This window comes from Festucalex cinctus, chromosome 4 (assembly GCF_051991245.1).
Source record: "Festucalex cinctus isolate MCC-2025b chromosome 4, RoL_Fcin_1.0, whole genome shotgun sequence".
Classification (NCBI taxonomy): Eukaryota; Metazoa; Chordata; class Actinopteri; order Syngnathiformes; family Syngnathidae; genus Festucalex; species Festucalex cinctus.
The window spans coordinates 15,867,718-15,890,893 of NC_135414.1; the positions used below are offsets into that span (position 1 = coordinate 15,867,718).

The following is a 23,176-nucleotide window of genomic DNA, read 5'->3' on the forward strand; positions in this document are numbered from 1 at the left end:
TAAGGCCTAAAATGTACACATCAAATCAACCACAAAAACGGACAGCGAGATTAAAATATTTTGTTTTTGTGTTTAACATAATTTTAATGCCTCAAGACAATAAATGAACACATTGTGAGAGAAACCGTAGTATAAGTAGCAGTAAATGTCAAGGTAAAAGTAACTAAGTATCTAATCATCTCTCAACAATTCTTCTATGCAAAGACAACCCACCTCTTTTCTCCATATCAGCCTTGTCATAAGCAGGCCTGAGTTTTGCCACTTTATCTGCCAGGAGGGCTACCAGTGCCTGCGTCACTACAAAGTTGGGAGAGGTAATAAGCTTGTTCTCCTCTGCCACACCTCGAAGGAAGCTGGGTAGGAATTTTCTCTGGACTGGATCGTCCACTGTTGTCAGATTCATGCCTGTTGCTGCCGAGATCAGATTCTGGAAATGAAAGATAAAATCCCGAGTTCAACAATGACAGCAAATCCTATTTGCAGCAAAATGCAGCAACGAGGATGCAAATATGACTGCATATCGCCGGCGTCAGGGGAAACCCTCGCAGCTCCAAAATCATCACTATTTAGGAGACACCAAAAATGGCATGTTTGTTCTAATTTAGATAATTTGTAACACTCACGTGTGTGGACTGACCAAAAGTAGAGATTTGTGGAACAACATGAAATTTACCAAGTTGTGACATAGGAGGTTCCATCCTGACATCCTTTATTGTAAATGATATCACAAAAAAAAATACTTGCTTTTGAGTTGAAATTTGGCAAGTGTAAAGTACCTGAGTGCAGAGCTGCACCAGCAGTTTGGCAGCATTGGGGCTGTTGGAGGCCAAGCAGCCCACTGCCGTACTGAGATAAGCTAGACAGGAAATGGGTTTGCTGGCCTTGGCGGCGCCACGTGTCCTTTCGGCATGGCCGGAGGCTGCTGGAGGACCGGTAGAGAGCCCGGCCCGGCCTGCTGCCGCCAGGCACATGAACCTGACCAGAGTCCTGATGTCTGTTAAACCAAGTGACTCCAGGCCAGCTGCAAGGCTGCAGCTTGAACCGCTGGGAGAGAAGGATACTTATTACACATATGTATGGCATACTATCATCATCATCATCACTATTAACAAAGAAAACTTCAACACATATTGTGGTGTTTCTGTTTGCTTTAGTGACTGCACAATACATGTGTGCGAGTGCAAACTACCTGACAGAGAGCAGTGAGAGGGCTCTCATCACCATGGTTCTGGCAAGCAGAACTTGGGCTGCAGAAGTCACCCTTCTCAGGGCCATCACTCGGTCATGGGGGTTCTGCAGTGCGGCTGCCTGTTCCCCAAGCGTTACCCTGCCTGAAGAACTCTTGTCCACTGATATTTGGCAACCTGCAAATAAATGAACTTGATGTTAACCTGTTTGGTAACTGTCTTCTGTATGACAATTTACATGATTTACACATTTATCAAATATTTCATCTGCGTTGTGCTGAAACTTCCTACATACAAACTTAGTAAATGTCCCCCCCCCCCCCCCCCCCCCACAAATCAACATAATTAGTCAGTCTCCAGGTGTGTTATTTTTACAAATTACTGGCCAATCTAAGAGTCAAAAATGACTTGCTGTCTTTGACAATGCAATATTAATAGCTCACCATGCCTTTTTTTTTTCTGGTTCCCTGAAAAGTGATGTGTATGGCAGCATGAGGATTCACCTGATGCCATCAATATGCTCTGATATCCTACAGTGTTGCTTTGCAGTCAACACGGCACGTTTTTTTTTTTTCTTTTTTGCCCTCCTTCTTATTTCCTGTCCTCCCCTTTCATCCACGATTTCTTACGGCAAGGAGCTGTTTTGTTTCAAATGTTGATTGAGGAATTGATGGCTTGCATTCAGAGGAGTGTTCAAACTCAAAGCTCCAAACAGCAGACTGCAGTCGGCTAGCCGGGGGTGCGGCAATCACACGGGGAGAGGCGGAGTTTTACTGAATCAGGTGTTTTACTTCCACGTTAGAAAACTAACCAGCAAAACACCTAATATTTCATAAAAAATGTCATCGCTATGGTGTCAAAAGTAAGATTTAATCAGCGTATGCCTATAGTTAACTGTTGGAAGGGCTTAACACACAGAGGTGTAAAGGTTGGTGAGCCGGGAAAAATTAAGCACCAAACAACCTCTGGTGCTCATTTGAGAACCACGCCAACATTTGTATCTGTACCCCTGTCCCTGAGGCTTCTTTAAGAAGGCCACATAACGCTGTGATAGGAATTGAAAGTATCTCACAGAACATCACTGACCTAGAGAGTAGAAATGATACAATACTCTTGGTGTGGATGTATCCACTAAGTAAAACATGAATTAGGCATCAGATTTATTGAGAGACCACACTCACCAATTTGCAACAGTGTCTCCTCCATACTGTTGGTGGCAGTTACCATGGCTGCAGAGGCCCCCAAAGGGTCACTATCAGGGAACTGCACAGCCTCTGGGACAGTCCTGCGTTCAGTCAGACCCAATGGACCTGCCAAAAGCTCAAATTCCTCTTCCCCTGTTAGCTTCTCATCTTCATCAACATCCATCATGTCCCAGTCCTCTGGGGTGTCACAAACAGACACAAAAATGTCAACTCAAAGACCAATGTAAAACACACATAGGGCCTGATTTACTCAAGGTTTACTCACGCAAACAGATGTGGAACCAAATCGACTAACTTGGTGCACCCAGACTGGCAAACTCTCACAATTTATGTGCAGTTCATTGTGCACGTATGGGATGAGCACTGTAATTTCCTTACTACAAAGTACACCTGATTTAAAGGCGCAACAGCTATAGTTACCCATTTAAAAAAGTACATTTATTGGCTACTTTGCTTGCTTTATAAATAAATTTGAGTTATAACCCACAGATCTCCATGTATTACAAATACATACACATTTATGTAGAAAGGTGTCAGATACTAATACTTGGAATCGGTACTCTGTATACCATTTGATCAGCAATGCAATTTTGGAGCTTCTGAATCACGTAAGGGACGAATCACAAGGAATCATACCTCGTCGCACATGACTAAACTCACAATTGGTGCTCTCCTGAAGCAGAATTCTTGGTGTGCTGTCCCAAAATTTAAACAATGCTATGCAGGATTTGCAGTTTCGGCACATACTTTGAATTACCAACCATTCGGGAGAGGTTTTATCATACAGTTGCTGGCCTCCCCAAAATTATTGGTGCAATCAAATATTTTCTATAACTCAGTAATGTTTATTTGCAGCTTCCATCAACACTACAAATTCCATCGCTTACAACTTCATTTTGTGCTTGCGATGTACTACTAACTGTTCTATGGTGAAAACCATCAGAGCTACATAAAGCAAACAACACACTTCTAAATAAAGCACACTCCACCTTACACCCGTGGCCAACAGTGTGCACAATTTGTTATGAGTCAATGAATTATCCAAGTAAAAGATCGCAATCTTAGATCACAGACAAAGCTCGCACCACCAGCGGCGCAATCTGTTAAGAGTAAACATGCAATATACTGTAGCATTTACTATTTTATATATATATATATATATATATATATATATATATATATATATATATATATATATATATATATATATATATATATTAGGGGTGTTAAAAAATCGATTCGGCGATATATCGCGATACTACATCGCGCGATTCTCGAATCGATTCAATAATCGGCAGAATCGATTTTTTTTTTTTTTTTTTTTTAGGATTCACACCTTGAGCATGGAAGAATGTTATATGAACGGAACATTAAGCCTTAATATTTTATTTTAATGCTGTTCAAACATGAAACAGATTACAACCTCTATAAGACTGAAATTTCAGATAAATAAATAATACATTTTCATATAAATCTTACACTCTACAAGCTTACTGATTAGTATTTTCTAAATTTGAATGAAAAAAAATCACAACAATCGCCTTATAAATTCGTATCGGGATTAATCGGTATCGAATCGAATCGTGACCTGTGAATCGTGATACGAATCGAATCGTCAGGTACTAGCCAATTCACACCCCTATATATATATATATATATATATATATATATATATATATATATATATATATATATATATATATATATATATATATATATATATATATATATATATATATATACACATACACATACATATGTATATATATATTAGGGCCGTAAAAAAAAAATAGATTCGGCAATATATCGTGATACTACAGCTCGCAATTCTCGAAACGATTCAATAGGCAGCCGAATTGATATGTTAACATCCATTTTTGATGTAAAAATATTCATCAAAACGTCTAACTTTCACACCTTAAGTATGGAAGAATGTTATATTAATGGAACATTAAGCCTTAATATTTTATTTCAACGCTGTTCAAACATGAAAAATGTTACAACCTGTTTGTTAAATACAGTGGCTCTCAGTTATATGACTGAAGTTTCAGATCAATAAATAATGCATTTTCATACAAATCTTACAGTGTACATGTATACTGAATGGTATTTTCTAAATTTGAGTAAAAAAAATCGCAACAATCGACTTGTAAATTCATATCGGGATTAATCGGTATGGAATCGAATCGTGACCTATGAATCGTGATACGGATCGAATCGTCAGGTACTCGGCAATTCACACCCCTAATATATATATAGTAATTTATCACATTCATAATTGAAAGACACTGTACCTTCATAGACACTGTCTTGCTTTCCCAGAAGGTCAGGCGCCTGACCCTTATATCTAAAATGACAAAATCAAGAGACATTAAATTAGAGCTGTCAAGATGAATCGAAATTAATCGACAAGTAGTCGATTACCAAATTAATCAACAAGTATTTTAATAATAATCATTAGGAGCCAATTTTTAATTTAAAATTGTCCAAATCCTCTGATTTTAGCATGTCAACAGTAATTTAATTGTTCACTGATTTCTGTAGTCCTTGATGAAAGACGACTGATTATCGTCTATGTTTAATCAAAATAAAACATTTGCTTTAGAAAACAAAGACCGAACCGGTAGCAAAGTACATCACCCCGCAAGTCCCCTCTCTTTTTTAATCACTATATGAATATAAAGTACGAAATAAACACCAATCACTGATTAATAAACAATGAACTGGGGAAAAATGCCTTTTTAATACACTTTAATGCAAAATTAAAATGAAGCCGATTAGTCGATTAATCAATTGAATAGATTAATCAATTCTAAAAATATTCGCACATTAAATAAATTGACCGACTAAACATTTGCCTACTTAATTAAAAAAAACAAAAACAAAAAAACAAACGAACATGAAATGCAATTTCAAAGCTCGGAATAAGCTTTTTCGCGTCAGTTTGCGAGGCAAAATCAGCATTTTGGCCTCATTAAAACATTGAATAGCAAAAATACGCTTTCAAAAAGATTCGCTTGGGTGGGCGCATGCATGTCCCTCATGTCGTCTACAAATCGAGGCAACCTCGGTGCTACTTACACCGCACCAGTCAGCTAGCAATGTGCTTTGGCTGACTACTAGTGTCGCTAAACACATTGCAGAGTCGTTCCTACGTGACTAATCGTTATCTCCGGCAGCGAATAAGTTACATTCCGTGACGGTATCGTTCTCACAAAGGGATGACGGGGAAAGCCGGAGAAGCCATGCTAATTGTAAGCTAGCCTACAAGTCTGAGAGTATACAACTTTGAATAGCAAAATAATTTAGAAAATGTTTTATTTACTATGCTATATACAGCTATCAGGACCAAAAACAGAAAAACTGCGTACCTCAGCTGAGAAGAGTGGGTTGTTATTTGTCTGGTTTCACAATAGTATTGACTTTTGATATGGATTTTTGGGGCACAAAAAATTACATTACAGTAGATCTTGTGTTTTTTTGTAATCAATTGAGCTTTGCTAAAACATTACACAACCCATTCAGAAACAAGTTATGACAGAAATTGATATTTGTTTGAAATTGCTCCACAGAAAATATTTCACGACAAGAAAATATACAATAAACACAATGCAAAATTAAGAAATAAAAACAGTTTAAAAACAAAAGCAATTGTTAATTTACCCTTGCTTTCGGTCTCTGGGTTAAAATGCAAAAACTGCACCTCTTAATTAGAAAATTGCTTCTCAAATGAAGTCATTGAATAGCAAAACTGCTTTGCAAAGAAAAAAAGTTATTTTGAGCCTTGCATTTACAAGTAGCACACTTAAAATAAAGGGTCTAACTGGAACATATCCCATCTGACTTTGGTCAGTACGGCGTCAACTGATCGGCAGTCAATCGCAGGACTCACTTGGACAAAACTATTCACACCTTTGGGTAACTTAGTCTTCCATTAACCATAATTAATTAAAATATTAACAATATTATATACATATGACATATGTTCATATGTCTTTGGAAGAAACCAAAGTATGTGTGTGTGGGGGAATGTGAAATGTACGCAAATTGCACAAAAAAGGCCAGCACTAAGAATCAAACAGAAAACTGACTGTGAGCTACTACCCACATTGACATTGAAAATGCATTTCATACATTTATGCCTACCTTTCCACAATTGGAACTTTCGCCTTGCTTTTGATGGCTAAATATTTCTCTCTACAGGCACCACAAAGAAGGTAGTAGGGGTTTCCACTGCCACACTCCCCTCCAAACCAGCCATCGACGTAGGCGCCATTACTGCGATATCCTTGCCGATTGGCACTGCGACCGCAACCAGGGTGGCTTTTCTTCATATGTTGATTGAAGTTGGCTACATTTGCTTCACACAGTTCGCACACCACCATTTCATCGCGGTCATCTGTCTCACATACATGCTGTGATGTGTGGCAATGTCCCAAAAAGAAACACATTGACATGTATTAAGACAAACATATGCTCTATTTACATAATTTAAATCACTATGTAATATTAAGTTGAGCATTCATGCAATGGTATGCCGAAGACATTCGTTAATGACAGATGTTAGTGCAGTGTAGTGTTAGGATTAGTGAAATAATCTTCCCAAGCAACAGACAACATTCATGTTACATTTTAATAAAATGTAGAAGAGCAGGTAAAGTCATGCCATCTACTGTAGGTCTATGTGATATCCAAAAAAGGTGCAAGTTTAAAAAAAAAAAAAAAAAAAAAGGCTGAATAATACTAGATCATATAATAACGAGAATTCAGCACACTCGTTTGACTAGATTGTGAGTGAGAGGTATTGCAGGGCAAAAGTAAGACCTGACTTATGATGGCAGCCCTCTCTCTGTTCATAGCATAAAGTCACACACACCCATGTTGGCCAGTCCAGTACCTCCGGGATCCACATTCCCAGAATGTCAGTGTCATTGGCAAGCTCCTGGCCAAACATGACCTCCATCGTCTCCTCATCCAGGTCCATCTCAAGCTCCTCATCCAGAAGGTTGAAGTCATAAAGGGCACCGGGGTCTTGTTGCGGCAGGTGGGATGGGACCTCCCTGCGTGACTGGCTGTGTTGGGCCTGCACTGACCGGTACAATCCAGCTAACAGAGAGGATAAAAAAACAACAACAAAATGGGGTCAAGAAGCGGGACTTTATCAAGTGTAAAAGTGTCTAATTCTCACCAGCACGGGCAAACAGTCTGCGTGCAGCCAAGTCAAAGTGGTGCTTCCTAGAAACAGCAGAACGTCCTCTCAGTGGAACACCACTAGTAGCTGTGGCATTATCCACCTCTTGTCCGTCTGGACTACAGTGTACACAAACAGATCATTTTAACATGTAATTTATAACATGACAAAAAAACAACAACAAGTATTTAAAAGCAGTTGTACCTCTCACTAAAGCCCTCCTCCATTTCAGAAACATCAGCAATGTCTCCAGGTGACGGAACAAAGGAGTTTCGGTCCCGAGATTTGCCTCCAGCAGATGCTGTTGCTCCTGGACACGGTGAGTCAGAGACATCAACTCCACTGCCTCTCGTGTGCGGCTCATCACGCCCGTCGTCTGGACCAGGATGTTCGATCATCCACATTGCCAGCACTGTGATGTTCTGGGCATCCGCTTCCCCTCTTGCACCTGGGAAAGAAGAGATGTTTAACCGTTCAACGTATCACACCATGATAATCTTATTTTTTATAATAATAATAATAATAATAATGACTATGATTCAACAATGAACTGCAACAACAGCCATTAAGTAGAGACTAACCAGTTGCCTCCAAAGCTTTGGTGATTTGGCGCAAGGAGAAGCCCATCTCCAGCAACGGTACAGCAATTGCAGGAGGGGGTGGAGATGTTGACAGCCTGCTGCTCGGGTCTGATAGAGCTGATTTAAAAAAAAAAAAAAAAAAAAAAACACATAATAATTTAATTAATTAATAATTAATAATAATAATATTTTATGTATAGCCTATATGTTTAATATTTTATATGCTTGACCCCCATTAACCCCCCCACACACCATAAATAAATAATAATAAAAAATAAATTCAAAAATCTCATCTGCGTTCCTGACAGTGACAGGCAAAGTTATGTAAATATGGCATATGGCACTCACAGGTACCGGATCGGTTTTGTGGTCTGCTAGGTTGTGAGTCGGGCGAGGTGAGGCTCTGCCTGCGGCCAACATCATCAGAAGGCGACGTTGGCAAAGATGACACCGGGGGTGTCTGTGCTCGCCGAGTGGGAACCAAGGTGGTTGTTGGGTAGCTGGAGAACATTTGCCTGTGCCAACAGAAAATCACTTCAATATCATAAATGAAATGAAAAGTGTCAATCCATCATCCACACTTCAGAGTAGTAGTAAAATGCATAATCCCATCAGACACACATTTTTTCTGTTGTGCAATTTGTTGTTGTTTTTGTTGTTGCTGACTCTTGGTTAGCTGGGACACAATCATGAACTTAAAGTGTTGAGTTGACATCATCCAAATTATGAGTTTTATTGGTTTAGACACGCAAATAAGTCATGCCCACTGCAATCATCTATGAGTCTGAAGGAGGTTTATTGGTCATTGTATTTTTGGATTGGTTATTAGCTAATTGCAATCAAATGAATCATACAATCAATAAATAAGTCATCTTGTTTGAGCAAAGACATTAAACTACGACATGTATTGTTTCTGTATATACAGCAAACGCTTGGGAGGGGAATCAAATTATTGGTTGAAATATGTCCGCCTCTGATACCATATATGTCGTTATGCCAACTTTCAGAATCATAGCTTTAGATTTTAGGTCACACTTGCACTATTGCTCAATGTTGGTGAGGGTTGGATTCCCCTTTGATTCTGTCCATAATCTTTATGGACAGAATTTCTATTCTATGCACAGCCGAGACATTTATCCAATTTGGTGGCCCCAGCATTGTATTTCTGCTTTTTTGCAGATGATGTGGTCCTGTTAACGTCATCAAGCTCCGATCTCCAACTCTCACTGTACTAGTTCGCAACAGAGTGTGACGCGGTTGCGATGAAAATCAGCACCTCCAAATTTGAGACCATGGTCTCAGTCGGAAAAGGGTGGAGTGCTCTCTCCAGGTCGGGGATGAGATCCTGCCCCAAGTTGAAGAGTTCAGGTATTTTGGGATCTTGTTCATAAATGAGGTCAGGATGGAGCGGGAGATCCACAGGTGGATCGGTGTAGCGTCTGCTGTGATGCAGACTCTGCATCTATCAGTTGTGGTCAAGAAAAAGCTGAGCCAAAAGTTGACGCTCTCAATTTACCGGTCGACCATGTTCCTGCCAACCTACGTCCCTCACTTTTTTAAAAACACGAGCTGTGGGTTGTTACCGAAAGAACAAGATCCCAGATACAAGTGGCCGAATTGAGTTTCCTCCTCAGAGTGTCCGGGCTCGCCTTAGGCTGAGAAGCTCGGTCACCGGGAGAGGAGCCAGAGGAGGTGGCTGGTGAGGTTTTTCCAGGCATGCCTTGTGATGCCCCCGGAGAAGCTAGACAAAGTGCGTTATCACGCTGCTAGTTCATTAAAGTTAAGAGACGAATGCATTTGGATTTCCAATTTAGTTATGTAGCTGTACTGACTCTTGGGAAGGACGCCATGACCAAAATAGGGGTTGCACAAGAGTGTTGCACCATTGCACATATGTTAATAGGTTTGGCATATCAAGAATGACAGACTCGCATCTGTCAAACAACAAGACTCACAATCCATTTAGTGTTGCACACATATAATAAGACTTGTAAAATGACAGCTTATGACATGATGTGAGCTAACCTGAGAAGGCTGAGAGGCATGACCCCTGGAGACTCTGAGGCAGGGACTGTTTCGGTGTCTGTGACGGGTGTGGTTGCAGTGGTGGTGTCCTCTAGAGAAGAGCTCATGAACGAGGTGGTACTCGAGGCAGAGGGGCTGGTGGTGACTGGTGTCTGTACCAGCTGTTCCCCGTCTACACCCTCACCTTCACTCTCTGGCTCAATTTTCACACCTAAAACAGACACACGCAAACATAACTTTTATTTTGTGTAATATGCACAAACATTAGGCCTGCAGACAATATTAAAGCAGGAGCAATAAAAAAAAAAAAGTCAGAACAGCATCAGGCAGAAAATAGATGTGTTAATTTTGTACCAAGCAAAACACATACACTTTGCTTGAGCAGCTTATGATGATGGCATTAAAACGACTATTAAAAGCAGAGTCGTGTATGTACAAATCCAAAAATAATTTTTATATCTTTTTTTTTTTTGTTCTTTCTTCTCTTCTCACCAGGTTTAACCTTTGCCCCAGTGGGTTCCTCCAGCAGCCCATTGACTACAAGCTTGTAGATCATGGCCTGTGCCCTCTCCAGGTCTGATAGCCCCAGAGCGCGCTTGATGGGAGAGCGCAGGACTGCCCGTTTCACCATATTACGCATGAGAAATTGAAGAGCAGCTCGCATCTCCACCTCTTCTTGGCATATTGGAGATGTTGCAGTCGTGCTTGCACTTGCGTTGGCATTCACATCAGCATTATGCCCAGTGGATTCTGGTAACACCTAAAGGGAGACAACAGGTTTGAATTTGAGCACTGACTTTAAATCATAATGAGAGTGTCAGACTATAACTCGTAGTCAGTAAGGATGTAACAATAAGGGCAATATCGTGATATTAAAATTGCCACAATATCGTCATCGTCATGTTCACAATATTTAAAAGGAACACATCTGTTAAAAGTCAAATTGATTTCCATTTGTGCAGTTCTAGCACCCTCTAGTGGCAGGTTTATTAGGTGCAATGTAACTTTCATTACGGATGTTTTGGCCTTCTATGTGTAAAATTATGCTAATTGTCAGATGAAGGGGAATCTAATTTGCTTGTGATGCGATAAATGTGTGTTTGCATTAGCAGATAAGTGCCTCAATATTTTTATTAGATTATAGGTGGTTTATATGCATTGCTGTTATGTACAAAAGCACAATATTGTGCTTTTTTTTAGTATGAGCTCTTTTTTTTTTTTTTACAATATTGTGATATTTTTTAAATATACATGTATTTATTTTTAAATACTCATGTATTGATTGATTTATTCATCCATTTATTTATTTTAGCAGTTTTGATCCTCCATATATATATATTGTTCGTGATTTTTGAAAACCACAGTACCTTTGGTATAAGCAGCAGCTCAGCATACTTGCTGCAGCTAAGCAGGACACTCAGGGTCTTCATGGCTCCCAAGTAGAGATAGGAAAGCTGCACCGCATGGATCTCTGACTGGGTAGCAGTAAAAGAGGGATACGGCTCATGGCTACGGGAGCCATGCTCGTGGCCTTTTTTCCTGTTCCCCTCAACAGGAGCATGAAAAACCGTGTCATTTCCACCAGCACCAGCTGAGGAAACGTCACTCTCTGTCTTGGGTGCCACATGTGCCTTGACCTCATCCAGACTATGAGACACACGAAGGTCACAGGTAGTGGTACTTGGTAGTGATCCAGATCCAGTGCAAACATTGTCCCTTAATTCATTATGGTTGGGCGCTTCATTGTCTGCTTTGTCCTCATTACTTGTTGGCTCATGTCCTGTCGAGTGTGCATTGCGATGCCTCTTTTCATGGCGTCGTGCACTGAGCTTGGCAGCTGATTCCTCATGGATGCTGGTAAGGTACGTGAGATCCAAAAGCAGCGAGGCTGTGAGGCCACGGAAACGTGTGACGTCGAAGGGCAGAGGCTCACAGGGTTCCAGGTTGTACAACGGAGTGTCACTAGGCGACCAGAAAGTTGGGAAGCTTTAATGACGTGAGTCGAGGAGTCGGGAATTAAAACACACAAGGGAAGGAAAAGCAAAGTGAGGGAAAAGGGCCAGAGAGAAAATTGAAGAGAGATGGAAAAACAAGTATTGATAGGGCACATACTGTGCCACTCGACATGCATGCAAATAATAATAATAATAGATTAATAATGATAATGATGTGGAAGGGTAAAAAGTGGAATGTCATGCAGAGGGGTAATGAAGAGAAGCAGTTACAGACCACTGAACAGAAAAAAAATACACAAATCATTGGACCGGTTGCCAGTTATTGCAAACATTTACACATCTGAATAAAAAAAAATAATAATAAATGGCATTACACTATGTCCAACATGTCACTACTACTGTGGAATAACAATTATTTCAACCATTAAAAGTATGATCATTTAAGTATACGGGGAATATACTTTTCAAGATAAAAAAAACAAACGAAAAAAATATTAAGAATTAGTATTTTTGGTAAAAAAAAAACAAAAAAAACATGATTTACCAAATACGTAGAATATAAACTGACCAGTCACAATTATCTAAAATACAGTCAGCTATCCACTCTAAAAGTTACCGAAGTTGTGGTGTATACGTTTCAAACAAGTACTGGCTTATGTACAGATCCTATGTACAAAACAAACTTTGTTCTCTTACTAATTGCCAACCCCTTCCCTATCAAAACATTTTTAACTTGAAGTACTGGGGTGAGAATTTGAGTAATGCAATGTGTCTCCACAGATCACAATAAATGGACACTTGGTGGAGATTGGTATTATCGATTTCAACGTGTTCTGCCAGTCATGAATGGCTAACGCATCTGGGCATGTCTACCAATTTAAGATGGTATCGCACTGAGATGCAAATTCTTACAAATTTTCAATATGTTCAATATTCATTTGCAACAAGAAAAACTGTTTGCAAACATCTTTGTAACCTTTAACAACCCCTGACGAAAACCTAAAATTTGCTATCTTCACAAGAAAGAAACGAGCTTTGGTTTAAAGTGATTTTAGATGAGATTGATATGATCGCCTTTACAATAAAACAATTGGATTTCTTTCCTCTCCAAAACAGTGTTGTATAAATAAGCCGTGACAATTTTCATATTAAAAACGGTTCTGTGTTAATTAAGCTCCACTTCTTCTGGTTGCTGCCACACAAACATCCAGTGCATCGAATATATGGAGAAATCGAATAATATGACATTTTAATGAGAATTTTAACTCCAATGCACCAAATTCTGATCGTAATTGCTAAATCACCTAATACATATAGAAATGTCAAATTACTGTAATAAGGTAAAAAAATAAATAAATACCTGATGGTGATCTCTGCTTCATCCCACTGTACCTTGGCTGAGGTACTGCCTTCTTTCACCACTCCAAGCAAAGTTGCATGGCGTCCTGTCTGCTTGTGAACACATCGTCCACCAACACGGAGACCTGCATCTGCACCCCCGATTACGGCCAAGACCGGCCATACCTCAGTGCAGAGTGTCGTTAAGAGGTGCTCCGAAAGCTCGCCTAAGCCATGTTGTCGTCCGTGGCGGCCCCTTTCTTCCTCAGTCCTCATGGGTGTTTCTTGACTTTCTCGCTGGGTGTCATGCTCCTCGCGGCTCTGCACTGAGCGACTCTTTTTCAGTCTCTGACCACCACTGCTAGCAGAGGCACTTGCCGTCTCTCTGAAGCATGGTTTAATTTTTTGAAGACGTTCAATCATGGTTTTGTTAATACGATGCGTCCAGTCATTAGTGCGGTGTAAGATTCGAATTAACTGTGTTGTGGCCTCAGCCAGGACGGTGGCCATCGGGCTACAAACTGGGTCTCCGGGCAAAAGTTCTCGAGGTGTACCCCGCATCTGCATGTCACAGATCTTAACCTAGAAGGATTTAAATAATTAGACAGTGTAAAAGTATAAAGTACACACTAGCATATTGTTGCGGTGTACAATGTCTTGTGGCCGTTTATTTTTGTGTGTGTGGGTGTCAATCTGTGTGCGTGCGCTCCTCCCTGTCTACCAACTGCTGCAAGGGAGGAGCCCTGATTGCCAAATTAGGTTCCGGAGTGCCACCAGTTGCACTGATGAACACACCCAAGGTTAAAAGGGACTCAATTGCTTGGTTGGTTGTGTGACTGTGTCTGTATGTGTAGTTGTCTGTCTTTGTGTTTGTCAGTCCCTATATCTCTTGCTAAGGTGATGCTGCGAAGGCTAATCAACAACATTGTGGAACCATTACTCCCAGAATCACAGTGTGGCTTCGGAAAGAACAGGGGGCACAGTTGACAGTTTTCACTGCCCAGCAACTTCAGGAAAAGTGCAGGGAGTAACATCAGAACCTCTTTGTAGCCTTTGTCAACCTTTCAAAAGCCTTTGACACTGTGCAAAGGAACCTCCTATGGGATGTCCTCACTAGGTTTGGTTGCCCAAACAAATTTGTCCTCCGACAGTTCCATTATGGAATGAATGCTTGGGTGACTATTGGAGGAGAAGAGTCTTCCTCTCCTGTGTGCCCTGGTGTCAGGCAGGGGTGTGTACTTGCACCAGTGCTCTTTAACATCTTCCTTATGTGTGTCACCCAGCTTCTCCATCAAGAAATTCAGGAGAGCAGTGGAATGTCAGTTGCCTACAACTCCACAGGGTAAGGGTCCTTGAACTGCAGTATGCAGATGACTGCTCTTGTGGCTTACAGTCCAGAAGATCTCCAGAGTCCATACTGTTCTTAATGTAGCAGGTCAGGCTTACAGTAGACTGGGACTGACTTAAAAACACTGCAAGATCAAGCCTGGGTTCCTTGAGAGTGTGGCTGCTAACCAAAACATCTGATAGCAACTATGCTCAGATGGGATCCAAAGACTTGAGGATGGCCAGGACGCAGCAAAAGAGACACAGAAGAGTCAATGCAGCAGCTGCTGCCAGCAATTCTACGACTACTACATACACACACCTGTCAAACTTGTAACAGGTCCTGTATATCCAGGATTGTATTATACAGTCACCAAAAACACACACCGTTAGACAGAAAAGGATGTCATAATCGGCTTCAAGCAAGCCCTACATCTTGTTTGCGTGTGTTCGTTCCCTGCCCTTCGTGTTAGTGTGTCGTTTAGTCCTTCAGCATAATTTGACAATTAATTTTCTAGACATTTCTCATTCGAGTGACTTAGGACCTTCGCCATAATTCAGCCATTCATCCATTTCTCGTTCGGATGCACTAGGTTAGAATTCAGGAGCATTAGCTCCATTTCGGAGGTACTGTGTCTTGTATGAGTGGTTTGATTGTGTATTTGTTTAAGTGTCACCCAAAACCCCATCAGAATGCCACCGTGTTTTTCACCACTCCCCTACCTCATGTTTTACCCACCCGGCTATCATCTTTTGTGCCCAGCACATTAACACACACGCGCGCACGCACACAGCCCCCACACACGCATACATACATATTATTTTCCTCCTATTGTCATTGTTCACGTGAGTGGCACATCCATATTACCTTTATAAGAAACAAAGATCACTTCCCCGCTTACAATTACAAACCTTCGAGGCAAATTTGGTCAAGGAAATAAAAATTGTATGAAGAAATAGAGACTTATTGGGTATTTATGTCTTTCTCTTATGTAGAATTCTATGTAGTGTGCACTTTTCGTTTACCTTTTCCCCTGGGTTACTGCTATAGAACATCACACAGGGGAAGAGTTCTGTGGCATCCACATCCTCAAAGGCTAACTTGGGTTCCTGCGGAAACACATATTAGCAGTTAGGGAGAAAAAATAAACAAGTATTTTATGCATTCCTTTAGCATGTGCATGAGTTAGTTAATTGCATAATTAGTTTTCAGAATAATGCAGTAAACTATCTTTAAATTTTCATGAACATAAACTCCAAAAAGATATATGAAGTAAACACGTTCTTTGAAAACGTGCGCTCACCCTCGCAAAACACGTTCATTGACTACGATAATGTAATGAGCAGCATGAAGATTAAACAGCCAGAAACTTAGTATATAACTATGTAGAAACATTTATATTAAAAAAATAGTTAAGAGCAAATTGGTAGATTACACCAATTCTACATGATTTTATTAGTGAGTCATTATCAAAGCTAATAAAATTGAACATACACATTCCAAATTATTGCACAAATTATGGTTCTCTAATTTTTATAAATTGTCTGTGCAAATGGCTCTCCGCATAATTTTCAAGTCATCAACTGTCCAATACAGGCACAATTTTTATTAAAAAGTCAGGGCTCTTTGTACTCATCTGGGCATTAGTGAAACATGCATGATGGAGAAAAGCTTTAACATTATTATTTTTTTTAACTGTACAGTGTATCTTTAAGGACACGTCCAAGGTTCTCAATAGGGTTGATACTCAAGGTTGGATGTGGCCCAATACAATATTGCAACCATTCGGGTTTTGAAAGTGTTATTGACTGCATATAGATGTCAGTGAGGAACCCCTTTTTATTAAAGATAACTAACTAGTCCTTCACATGACAGTTGTAGTGTCATTGTTGCTTCCGTAATTGGTCACATCAGGAGGAGTTTCCCATCGTGAGATGTAATAAATATTATTTAACCTTTGCCTATGATACATTTTGATGAGAAATGTTTTATTAAATTACTTTAAAAGTAAACATGACACTTGTAAACATTTGTTTAATGCCAATACAGCCCCCCACCTCTTACCTCTCCATTCTTCCCAAACGAGATGGTTCTAGCCTCCATGTCAAGAACACAAGTGATGAAGTCTCCCTGGGTAAAGCTGCTAAGAGTCAGAGTTTGTTCCCCATTGTGATAGAGGTTTCCACTGTATGCTCGATATAACCACATATCTGATGTGGTGCGGTGGTTGAAGTCATGCACAGGCCATCGCGATACTCCTACACATGTGCCCTCATTGCCCCGATTCTCCTTCACAATGTAAAACTACAAAGGGGGGGGGGGAGAGACAAACAAACAATCAATCAATCGAGACGCACCATTTTTTTTTTTAATATGGAAACATGGGTCATGTTGTTAATGTAAGCTTCTTCTCGTGCTTGTCGAACTCGCAACATCTTACTTGGCGACATCGCTGCTTTAGTTGTTCGATTCAAACAAATATGGCATGACGTTTGTGACTAAGTCCCATCTATCTATACACAATGAAATTTATGTCGTATTTTACTACAGCAATGCTCAATTTAGCCACCCACCGTTTTATAGAACGTAAAACATGTACATTTTAATATTTGGTGGTGATCAAATACATTTCTATGCACAGAAATGAGGGAAAATTATAGCATTGTACCTTCCATTGGTAGCAACCAGAAGAGATTCCAGTGGAGGCCAAGCCATAGCCTTTACCCCCACTGCCATGTGTTAGCCCTTGTCCATTTTCCACCACACAACACTGAGCCTTCTCTGGGTCAAAGGACACTTCTTGAATGGGAAGGTTCTCTTCTTCTTCTTCAGCTTCTCCCTATCAATTAAAGGTATGTCAGTACCACAAACATATACACACTGACCCACTGTAAAGACATAATTGTGCTTTTTGTTTCTAACCTGTAGTTTCAGTTCCTGTATTTTTTCTTTAATTTGGACGGAGTGCCTGGCTTGAGCAATGGGAGCTTCCCACATGCAGTCAGACAACAGAGAGAATAGCCGCTCAACAACCTGGAACAGAATATTATAAAGAAAGCGGTGTGTGTTTATTTTACAGCATACAATATATTTTCCAGTAAATTATTCATCCTTAATTATAAGAGTGAAGCTCTAAAATTAAGACTTAAAAGAAATCAACATTACGATTCAATAAAATAATCAACACTGTTGTTAGAACTTTTCATAGAATAATTGTGAGCTAACAGGGTGGTGTTTGTGGGAATGAAGAAAATATGAAAAACACTGTTTAAAAAGCTAGAGACCGTAATCGTTCCATGTTTCCTGTAGTCACTCAAAAATATATGGGGGCTTATTTACCTGTGTCATTTGTTCGTCCTCCATATTGGCCTCACATGCAGGTAAGACAGCTTCCAAAACATGAAGTGCTAAAAGTCGAGTTCTTAGGTTCCCCACCAGAGGGACCCCTACGTTTGACAACACAATGTTTTATTAGTGCCACAAGCCATCCCAACATCCCAAAACCATCCAATAATGACAAATGGTCTTACCAGAGGAGCATTTCTGTGCAGCAATATTAAGTAGCACTTCAGTCCACTTTGGGGAGGCCATCTTGGACTGGATGGCTTTGGAGGACACTACTCTCCTTAAGAATACTAGAAAGTCTCCCAAGTGTAGCTCAGCAGTGTGTTGCTTACGTAGCAAAGCTGAAAAACAACATCATCAACAAAAACTAATTATTACACCAAACCTTCTAAACTATTAAGGTTAGGTTTTGAACCAGATTCCTTTGAAGAGTAATGAGACCTATACCTGAAACGAGAAGTTTATCTGTACATAAAAGGCACATTCTTTATTTATTATTATTATTATTATTATTATTATTTTACCTCCTCACTGTCTCACATCAAATCAGACAAAACCTGTCCAGTGCTAAGTTAATTAGGATTGGCCAAATTATTTCTATTTGCTACATGCCAGAATAATGAGTTGTTGTTTTTTTTTTTTACACAATTTGCATTACTTTCTTCAATGTCAGAAGTTGACAGACATTTCATTTGTATTTGGCTTTGTCACATACATTATAGGACTTGTCTCAAATGTTTTAGATATTTCCCACTCGCTCCTTAAAACAGTCCGGAATTTTGGCCCATTCCTGCTGACGGAAGTGGTGTATATCTGAGCCAAATTTGTAGGCCACCTAACTGGCATAATTATGTGCTTGACAACATCCTGTAAGACATGTAAAATACAACTGTTTAATACACAAGTCTCAAACTCCAGTCCTCGAGGGCCGCAGTCCTGCATGTTTTAGAGGTTTCTCTCCTCAAACACACCTGATTCATCAGCAAGCTCTGCAGGAACCTGATAATGATCCTCATTATATGATTCAGCTGTGTTTGAGGAGAGAAACCTCTAAAACATGCAGGACTGTGGCCCTCGAGGTCCTGAGTTTGAGACCTGTGGTTTAACAGAACAATCAAAATTGACTCAGCTTTACAAGGCAATCTTTTTTTCCTCATAGAAACAATTTTCAGAACTTCTCACTTACAGGTTTAGTTGTGCTTACCAGCACCACAGTCCAGCAGCATTGGTTTGCAAAGCCCCGTGGAGGTGACCCCTCCAAGTTTGGTTGCACACTGAGTTAACTGAGTTTTTTTTTTTTAACCTGTTCAATTAATTTAATCTCCTGTGCTTTAATTTTTGACAGCCCTAGTCTTTATATATATATAGTAAACCTCTTGTTACAACATTTGCTCACCTCTGAAGTCTTTCTTCTCAGAGTCAGACGAGTCCTCTTGTTTGGTTTCTTCATGGTCTTTTCCAGAAGACAGGACAGTGACTCCTGCCTGAGATAGAAGGTTCTTCAGTTGGCTGCAGAGGAGGTCCAGCAATGATTGGACGACCTTTGGACTCAATTTGTCTGCATACGTCCTGTAAAAACCAACCGTTATTGAAAATGAAATCTCCTCCATCTCAACCATATACAGTAGAGTTCTTTCTTGATACCACAAATTACCCAGTGCTGATGGCCAATATTTGCAGCAACCGTGTGGAAGCAACTTTCAGAGCAGTGCTGAGCTGGGATACACCTGGTTTGTGCAACAGTTGGAGTGGCTGCCCTAGCATGGTGTCCGTGCCACATAGCTGGGACAGCACATTGAGCAGCCCACTTGAAATGGCTAAGGAGACATCTACTGGCTGGTAGCGCACACTCAATGCAAAGACAGTGACCAGCAGAAGACGCTGCTGGGCTTCTGAGTTGAAGAAAATAAAACATGGTACAGCATTTAATTTTGGGTGGTGACAAAAAAATTTTATCGTCCACAGTCGAGACCATTCTGACATGTCAAGGAAGCTGATAGAAAAACAATCAACATAACACGCTAAGCCTAACTTCAAAATGAAGAAGTTGACCAAATAGAGTAAATACTGACGGCAATGCAAACAGCCTTAGCAGTTTATTTATTTTTTTTACATTATGGAGGAGTAACTTAAAGGGGGCACAATTTTTCATCAGCACTACTTGGATGTACACAGGACCACACAATTCCTAACCAACATGTGTTTGTTGTTTATTGAATTGATGTACATACCAGTATCTTAAAGGGGCTGTCTGCCGGATTCACTCAGGAAAATGCAAGTGCATTTTCCTGAGTGAATCCGGCAGGCAGACCATTTAATATATTTCATGAAATATATTTCATAAAAGATCCAGCCTAACAAGCAACTGTGATTTTTTTTTTCTCCCCTAAGCAAAAGGCTCTCGTGCATAAAAAATTACCATTCAAGAACAGCACAAAACGGCTGTACAGCAAACTGAGTGTAAGAACTCATTTCATGGATTATTATTTATTTATTATTATTTTATTTTATTATTATTATTTTTAAATCAACTCAATAAAAATTTTAATGTGTCCTGCATGTCATTCCGAATCAGCAAAAATTATTAGGCCTATTCACGTTATAGTACAAGGCAGTATAAGTATACAAGCAAGCAAAACTAAACGATGTCTGCCACAGTGGGTGTAAAAATAACGGATGTCGTCGGATGCCCCCACAAACCAGGGGAAGACAAAAAAATAAAAAAATAATAAAAAAAACAAAGACATCACAAGCAGATATGAGCAAGAAAACACCCTCGGGATTGTTTGCTTTCCTTGGGAAACGCCCGCCAAATGCTCGAATGTGGATTCAGAGCAGCCCGAAGCCAGTCATCTAGGCACTGAGTTCCCAATTAAAGCTCTCCTGGCATCTGACTGGACCAACAATGACACCCGTTGGTACTCAGGGAGACAAACACCCAAGATTCTTTACAACAACCCTTTAAGTAATGTGTATGCTTTACATGGACTGTGCTTCTTTTTGTTACAGATTGCCTGGGAAACACCTAAAATGCCTGACCTAATGTAATTTGTCTTGCCATGTAGAATAATCACACCCACTGTGATCGCAAAGTTGAAATATTAAGTAATAACATTTATTGTTTAAAAAGCTGCATCGTGTTTAGATTAGCCCAACTGCAAATAATTCAGCCAAGCGTGAATACTTTGCCAAACATAAGATATACTAAGGTTGAAATGTTCAAAAACTCTAAATTAATTTAGAGAAATTTAATAATGATTCAAAAGAGGGAGTTCCCCTCCAAAATGGACAAAAAAAAAAAAAGGTCTAATGAAGTGTGGGTGCATGCCTGGATGCTCCAAGTTTCCCCATCCCTTTTGTTTTTGGATCTTACCTATGTGGTGTTTGTTAGCCTGCAAGGCTCGCTCCAGTGTTACAGATAGTTGTTGGTAAATCTTATGAACTGCTGTCTGGATTTCCAGCTGGAGGCTTCTCTTAGCTGTCTTTACACCATCCTGAAACGAATGGAAGCCAAGTTTTAATAAGGTAAACTCAGAATGGTTTATTTACTGTTATACAACTGAGATCACCCAAACCAAACCACCTTCCCCCAAATCCCAGTCAGATTGCCAAATCTCAAACCTGATAATGATGCAGCTGCACACTCTCTCGCTTCAGCCCTCCGTTGCCAATAGTCCCCAAGCCAAAACAACCAGCCAGAAACTGCAACCTGACAGAGGTGAGTAGGGAGGAGGACTGGAAGACACCGCATGGGCGATCTGTGTTGCCTGGCAGACAACCCTTCTCCTCCATACCAGCAATCAACACCACAATTTGATGGAGAGCTTCTAACCTTAGCTGCAGACACAAAAATACACAAGGCAAGAGGACATTGATAGGTGATGTATATATATATGCATGTGTGTATACGTGTACCCCATATTTCTTTCTAAACTGACATCATCATCTTGCTCTAAGGGTGCATTGATATGTGGACCAATATGGGGAGAGATTTGTCTCAATTTATTCACACAATTGTCTGCATGATATTGCCATGTTTTTCAGATCTACAAATATATCTATGACTTTCACATGTATTTCAGATCATCTCTAATTTCTATGTTTTTCAGATTCACAAATATATCCGCGATTTACGATTTAGTTTTTAACGTGTTTGCATTTATCATGAATTAGCATTCATACAGTAAATATTAATTCAGTTCTGCTTGTGAATTATTTAAGAGGGTGTTTAGTTATGAGACAAACATCACGCAGTTTCAAGATAGGGAAATTATTGTGTCACTTTTGCTGTTTTAAATTCACAGTACGGTATTTGGTGCAATGTTATGGGAGATAGTTGATATAACATATTCTGGGTCAGTCTGGAACACTGCCAATAAAACAAAACCTTGATGATCACATCTGAAATTGCAATTTCGCTCAGAAAACGATGAATCGTAAACGTTCCGCCCTACTAGACAGTAGACACTATGAACAAAGATTTTGCTTGTATCTGTAGATGTGTAATGTGTTGTTTTACAGCATTACACAAATACAATGCGTCAATCTCTCACCTCTGCCCTGCTTTGTTGCTGTTCCATGGCCAGAATAGTGGCCTGTGGACTGGTTGACATGCTTTCTTCCGGTTCTTTAAAGGCTGAAGTGAGGCCGACGTCACCATTGATGAAGCTGATCATGTTGTCAATAAGAGCATGAATACCAAGAGAGCGATTGAGGTCCAGGTCTGATCCTTCATATGAGCATGCGGAGCTGTAACTACGCTGACGACTCAGTTTTGCACGAAACCAAGACTCAGCCAGTGAGTCTGGAGAGGTATGAAATAAACCTGAGGATATGAAGAGAGGACAAATGCTTTCAGAAGGTTAATAGAACAAAACAGAATCTGCTTGATGGATGACTTATGTTGTTATAAGCACATATCATTCAGTGCAAAGCATTATTATTCCACAGGAAAAACCTCAGCATACACCCAAAATCTGGTTGTTCATGCCTGCAACATGCCATCATCAGCCAAAATGACTT

At 40.0% G+C, this 23,176-nt stretch overlaps 1 protein-coding gene across 5 annotated transcripts in view; it reads right to left on the minus strand.

The window, feature by feature from the left end:
* The window catches only part of herc1 (HECT and RLD domain containing E3 ubiquitin protein ligase family member 1), a 69,571-nt gene that overhangs the window by 19,051 nt on the left and 27,344 nt on the right, over positions 1-23,176 (minus strand). For 3 of the 5 annotated variants that reach the window (XM_077519247.1, XM_077519250.1, XM_077519246.1), the window contains exons 26-51: positions 22,708-22,979; positions 21,776-21,991; positions 21,528-21,648; positions 19,809-20,046; positions 19,551-19,723; positions 18,340-18,495; positions 18,149-18,255; positions 17,732-17,842; positions 17,478-17,648; positions 16,874-17,113; positions 15,835-15,918; positions 13,505-14,064; positions 11,557-12,175; positions 10,682-10,949; positions 10,190-10,400; positions 8,513-8,679; positions 8,165-8,281; positions 7,788-8,031; positions 7,581-7,702; positions 7,269-7,498; positions 6,539-6,807; positions 4,687-4,739; positions 2,369-2,569; positions 1,190-1,364; positions 777-1,044; positions 214-427 (exon numbers count right to left, since the gene is read on the minus strand). In XM_077519247.1, coding sequence (XP_077375373.1) covers positions 214-427; positions 777-1,044; positions 1,190-1,364; positions 2,369-2,569; positions 4,687-4,739; positions 6,539-6,807; positions 7,269-7,498; positions 7,581-7,702; positions 7,788-8,031; positions 8,165-8,281; positions 8,513-8,679; positions 10,190-10,400; positions 10,682-10,949; positions 11,557-12,175; positions 13,505-14,064; positions 15,835-15,918; positions 16,874-17,113; positions 17,478-17,648; positions 17,732-17,842; positions 18,149-18,255; positions 18,340-18,495; positions 19,551-19,723; positions 19,809-20,046; positions 21,528-21,648; positions 21,776-21,991; positions 22,708-22,979 — 5,607 coding nt within the window. The remainder of the gene's footprint in view (positions 1-213; positions 428-776; positions 1,045-1,189; positions 1,365-2,368; positions 2,570-4,686; positions 4,740-6,538; positions 6,808-7,268; positions 7,499-7,580; positions 7,703-7,787; positions 8,032-8,164; positions 8,282-8,512; positions 8,680-10,189; positions 10,401-10,681; positions 10,950-11,556; positions 12,176-13,504; positions 14,065-15,834; positions 15,919-16,873; positions 17,114-17,477; positions 17,649-17,731; positions 17,843-18,148; positions 18,256-18,339; positions 18,496-19,550; positions 19,724-19,808; positions 20,047-21,527; positions 21,649-21,775; positions 21,992-22,707; positions 22,980-23,176) is intronic. The other 2 variants (XM_077519249.1, XM_077519248.1) reach the window with 2 other exon arrangements.